The sequence below is a fragment of the Dipteris shenzhenensis genome, chromosome 28 (genome assembly GCF_047967505.1).
Source record: "Dipteris shenzhenensis isolate YYH24624 ecotype China chromosome 28, Dip_SZ_1.0, whole genome shotgun sequence".
NCBI lineage: Eukaryota > Viridiplantae > Streptophyta > Polypodiopsida > Gleicheniales > Dipteridaceae > Dipteris > Dipteris shenzhenensis.
Genome location: NC_141623.1, coordinates 19,676,690 through 19,682,683, shown reverse-complemented (window position 1 = coordinate 19,682,683; position 5,994 = coordinate 19,676,690). Strand labels below are relative to the sequence as shown.

At 42.2% G+C, this 5,994-nt stretch overlaps 1 protein-coding gene across 1 annotated transcript; it reads left to right on the top strand.

The window, feature by feature from the left end:
- Positions 1-214: 214 nt before the first annotated feature.
- Positions 215-3,530, top strand: LOC147883284 (uncharacterized). Its single transcript, XM_087400102.1, has 11 exons — positions 215-686; positions 1,059-1,102; positions 1,244-1,324; positions 1,415-1,507; positions 1,588-1,679; positions 1,933-2,007; positions 2,128-2,197; positions 2,320-2,421; positions 2,547-2,658; positions 2,756-2,818; positions 3,051-3,530. Exons 1-11 carry the CDS (start codon positions 419-421, stop codon positions 3,176-3,178), a joined length of 1,128 nt encoding a protein of 375 aa, XP_087256228.1. The 5' UTR covers positions 215-418; the 3' UTR covers positions 3,179-3,530.
- Positions 3,531-5,994: the final 2,464 nt, after the last annotated feature.

Genomic DNA, 5,994 nt, shown 5'->3' with positions numbered 1-5,994 from the left:
ATGGGGTACAATCCCAAGGCTTGTCGAAAGCAAAAATCCAAGGCTTTTTGGGTCCTAAATGCTGATTCATGATAAGAATCATCTGTGTTGCAAACCAATCTTTATTGTTCCAATCTTTTTTGGCAACGCTTTATTCGAAGCTATCAGGAAGCTTTAGCGTCGGTCTCAGTGGTTGCTTTGCAGCTCATCATCTCTCGCCCGGTCAAACCGAGCTGTCTTGCAAAGGTGCTATCCAAAAAGCACTACTCGATCCATCACTGTAGATCAAGCATTTGACGTACATTTTCACCCACAAATCTCTGCATCTTCATAATCTCTTCTTGAGTTGAGAGCATTTCCTGTTTTTGCTTATCATCCTCCATAGCTCATCTGCTGCAGTTTCTCACGATCCACAGCTGCTGATCATCTCCCCGCGAGCATGGAGTCCCTCGTTGCCTTGCACGACCCCCCATCTCTAATATCCTGCATGATCACGTCGACTAGCCATGCTCCCAGATTATCCTCATCCTTCCTCCCTCCCTCACAAATTTCGATCTGCACCACCGCCGCCTCATGCCTTCCCAGCACTTCGATCTCAGCACTGCTCAAATCTATCAGAGGTGTTGCTACCTCCCCCCGCGTCGACGCACCAGCTCCCAATCTAGCCAGCAGAAGGCCCGAAAATGTGGACGGCGAGTTTTATGTAGGTGGGTGCATCCTTCGGCTAGCTCCCTTATCTCGGTTTTGCACGCTAATGTGCCCATGAATTGGTCCACATTTTGAATCTGTCTCTTACGTAGCTGCAGTGTGTCGTTTTGCTGAAAAGCTGTTTCTATTTGGAATGCCCACACTTCTTAGATCTGTGGACCGCTTTTGCCAGTTGATGATGGATCAAACGTGCTTTGGGTTCCACTAAATGATAAGCAACCAAGTGAATCAATCTCTAATCGAATCAGCTCACGTCTTTCCGACGCGTAATTTTACAAATTCTGTTGATGATTTCGACGTCGGTGTTTTCTACTATAGCCTTTGTAGTCACGTCGTTTAATCATGCTCACGAAGTTTTCTTGTTGCATCAGACCACGCTTGCATTGATTGCGATGCATGCCGCTGGATCGCTCCCGTAAGAATTTCGCACATCCTCCCTCTCTCCATTTGGCCTTGTTCGTACCAAGGCTAAGCGAAATTTCTGATGCAGCTCCTACTGTATTGTTGTGCCCCCTTTCTGTGGTGAATTGAAAGTGATCAAATGTCAAATGTTCAGGACAATTTCAGGAGAGTTGGATGCATGTCCGCCGTTTCACAGCAACCTCAAGATGAAGAGGAAAGAACTGCCATGTTCCAGGCAAGCTCCTCTGATCTGCTCGATCTCTCAATTTTAAGCTTGAATTACTCAATTTCTCTTCTAAGGCCTTTCAATACTCGTTCATCTCAGGCTTTGCTGTCGTGTCCTACAAAATCGATCCACACCAGCAAGCCGCCACAGAACGTTAAGGGTCTGTTCCCTTTAGCGATCCATGACCTCCCTGTAAGTCTCTTGACGACCTTCACGTCTGAGCACCATTCATCATATTTCTCCACCGAATTTAACTCTCGGAGGGAAAGCAGGGCGTTTATCACTGCGGGTATCATTCCGAAAAGTCAGATGGTGCGACGCCATTCCTCATTACCAGCCCAGGAGGAAACATACTTGTGGACAGGTTTCTAATTTCTACCGTAGGAGGAAATTGAAATAGATGTCGTATAGAGTCCTGCACTCAAATCGATTTGTCTGGAACTCGAATGATCTGTTACGCTTAGATGTAGCATCATTTTCCTTTTCGGGGTAAAGATCGGGAAGCTTGTATGTCCTATCGTTACTCTGATCCGTATGATTATACGCAGACCATTTTTCTTGCATCAAGAGTGTCCGTCGTTTTGACATTAAAGTGTTGAATTGTCGACTTGATGTAGCCCTCGCTACACCGACAGTCTAGCTCATCACATTGACAAGTTAGGCGGAGTACGCTACATGTTCCTAACACACCTGTGAGTCTTGACGCGTCCTACTTTACGGAACTTACCTCTTTGTATTATTAGTGTTTGTAACATTCGGATTGACTTCGAAGTTATTGTAGACCAGGATCTGATCCCTCGGATTGAGTGCAGCCACGATATTGCAGACCATGCGAGATGGCAGAGGCGTTTTACATGCGATCGCGTCATGCACATGGGCGATGTACGTGCTCTCCTTCGCGAGCATTAGGAATGCGAATTGCATTTTCTGAAAGCCACTTAGAATGTAGAGATTTTCACACGGACCGATTCTGCCGACCAATTTGGCTCGTGATTTGGTAACAGATTAAACCAGACACTTTCCATGTGGAGATGATACTCGAGGGATCCGGCCCGTGGAGTCTTGGTCCTGACATTGATCTGATTTATACTCCTGGACATACAGCGGTAGGTGTTATACTCTTGAGACACATTGTGCCTAACCAAAAATGTATTGTATAATCAAGATGTCTACTTAGAGCAGCTCGCTTTCAACCTTTCACTGATGATCATACACCGCAATTTCCTTGCAGGGTTCGGTGTGTCTACTCCATAAATCCTTGAAAGCCTTATTTTCAGGGGATCACATCGGGCTTTCTCCAACTGGGGAGCTGACAATTTGGCCTCATTATTGTCAATACTCAGGTAAATCTTGAACGCTATTCGATCCAGGAATATCAGCAATGATTGCGGTCCAAAAAGCTGATTAGTGCGGACTTTAACGGTTGAGGCGATATTCCAGTGGAAAGGCAGCTGGAAAGCTTACGCGATCTTTTGCCCATGGATTTTGTGTGGATTTTCCCAGGTAACTTAGTCGGAACGTTAGCTCTACTGTTTTCTAATTATCTGTTTCGTTGGATTACGCCACGCCCTTTAATTTTCTCATCGCTTAGATCTTCATGATGGGTCTTATGAGCAACATAGTCTGCTTCTTGTAAATGCACGCACTGTCTAGCCAAAAGGCATGATCTTCTGATGCGGAAGGGAATTAGTTCACAAAGATTTAGTCTCCTTGTTGCAATTTTTGTCCTGATCAGGTCACCTGAGAAGGATAAAATTCAACGACGCCAAACAAAAGAACGCAGCGCTGTTGAAACTGATGGAGGAAGAGATCTCCACGCCAAAAGTTTCCAAGCGTTCAAGATTAGTGGGCAATTCAGCTTGAGCTTGTTCATGAGGACCCCTTCCACTACGCAACTGTAAATATATCCAGCTGTCGAGATTTTTCACTGTTCATCCAACCCTCAACTCAACTGGAATCCAGCCCAAAGTGCGTATCCTCAAGGCCCTGAATACGTCGCTGGGTCTCATCTTCTCATCAAATCACTCTCATCTACATTGAGCCCAATCTTAGCTGCAATCATACTCTCATCTTCTCATCCCATCTACATTAAGCCCATCTTAGCTCTTGCAAGCATAATCATTGTAATTTTCACAAAAAACTTGTAACGATTAATGCATCACATAATGATTGTAATTTGTTTTTAATTTTAATAAACAAGTGTATCTTACCATTAGTGCAGAAGTGTGAGTTGGAAATGCCTTGGTAGTATAGTGTTACACTAGGTGCTTTTGGATGCAAAAGAGAAAGCAAACAAGTTTTTAAAAGGCGTTAGGATATTGAAAGGCAATTTTTTAGGATGATCTCAATTTTAAACACAACTTAAAATTTGTTTTAAATCCACAAAAGGGTTTCAATCCTCCATTATAACACTATCCCTAATGAAGGAGTGCTAATAAACAAGTGCATCTTGGCATAATTATTCTAATTTTAACAAGAGTGCACAAGTGCATGTGGGCATTGCTTCCTAGCATAGTGTTAAACGCAGCACTTTTGGGAGACTTTTGGATGTAAAATGATTTTTTAAAGGGCGTTGAATTATTGAAAGGCAATTTTAGTAGGATGATCTCCATAATGGCAATTTGGAACACAAATTTTTTTTTCAAAATCACATTTGGAAATTCACAAAAGAGTTTCAATCCTCCACATCCTCCTCTACTATAGTCACTACCTCTAAAGAAATGGTTGCAATTTGGTTCAACAAGTGGTTGTCTTGGACACGATATTGTCATATAAAACTTTCGATGCAATGTCATATTATGATTTTGTCAAATTAACAAATGTTTTTCACTATTGCAAATTGCCTTCTCTGATGATGTGCTGAAGTTGAAGTAAAAGATCTCGATTTTGATGCTAGAGATTCATGAAAGACCATAGGGGCCCTTAAGATCACAATAAACCCAGATGGTAGTTGAATTGAACCGAGCATGTTCTCCTTGGAAGCACAATTGAAGGATAAATATTTGAGTCAAAGAGAGAATAATTGGTCTCAAAGAGGGAGAAGTGGGGGGACCTCAAAAAGAGTAGGCTTTTAGTATTTCTCTCTCTAGATTTAGCTTTCTCTCTCTAGATCCTTTTTTGGCAACTATGAATGGCTCTTTTCTAGAGAGTATTTTGACTATCCTCATCTGTTAAGATTATTCATACCATCTTTCAAGCTCAAGATATTACAAGAAGAGCTTTGTCGCTACTCTAAACACATAATGCTCTCATCGTTCTTGTTGTAGACTGCACTTTTGCCCTTGTTGCAACAGGGTTGATAGTATTTAACAAGTATGGATGCACAAAGAGAGAGCTCAAGAGTCCTGGCAGATCCTTCATTGCTCAAGGTGTCAAGATTGAAAGAATGTTCAAGATTTCTTCCACTATTCTGATCTAGAGAGCCCTAACAACTCATCATCAAAATCAAGATGCTTTTACTTGAGTATGTTGTGGCATAAGAGGTATGCTCACCTCAACTTCAGAAGCCTTGTATCCCTCAAAAGAACAAACATGGTACATTGGCTTCCATATTGTACTTTTAAAAATATATATGTGAGGCTTGTTGCATGGATAAGCAACACACACATCCCTTTCCAACATATTCGACTCAAATTATCGACGTCCTTCAGATCATGCATTCAGATCCATGGGGACCAAATTCTGTACCATCTCTTTGCAAGGCTTTATACTTCATTACCTCATCGATGATTACTCATAAAAGAGTTGGATATACTTTATGAAACAAAATTTTGATGCATTCAACACTTTCAAAAACTTTCAATTATCTAAAAAGGTCCTCAGTTGTGTGACACTAGAGGTGAATACAAGTCCACAGAATTCAATGCCTCTTGCAGACACTATGCCATCATGAAGGACAAATTGATGTATGTGTGTGTGTGTGCCTATGGGCTAGGAGTCGGAGTGTGTGAGTGTAGGTGTGCTAGAAGGTTCTAGTGACTTAGCAAGTTAGGTATGTCAGGTTGGTGTGATGTGTGGATTTGGAGTGATCATAGGAGGTGACTGATTGAGATAATCATGGAGATAATTGTGGCTGTGGAATCTATCGACATGGAGGCAGTTGCCTGTGGAATCTATCGACATGGAGGCAGTTGCCTATATATGTAACCACTCATGAATAAAGAAGTGTTCATTGTGTTTCATCTTTGCCTCATTGTTCCATCTATGAACCAACATGTGGCATCAGAGCTTGTTGAGAATCCTCGTGCTTAGGAACAATATCCACGAGATTCCAAGAAGATTCCTTCTTCTTCCCCAAATGCTTCTCATCCTTCCTTCTTCCACCGTGACCTTGGAAAGCTGAGTTCTCTTCATCCAAGCAATGGATTGATAAAATCCTCTCAACTGCACTCTTTTTATGCATGGGCAACCTCTCTGACCTATGCAATTTGTCGCCATTCTCATGCACCACTTCTCTGTCTCCTCTACGAAGTTATTGTAATGTTGATTACTGTAGTCTCTCACTTCACAATTCCTCTTAGCCATGTCTTCTCTACTACTAGAGCTACCCACAGTAGAAATATGGATTTCTCCCTTGTTACTGGACCAAATCACTCAGTCGATTTAAGAAAAGACATAGCTTTCTCAGTTGAAGAGGATGTTGCTACCGTGGGTGGTGTAATGGGCCATTTCGCCTCAGA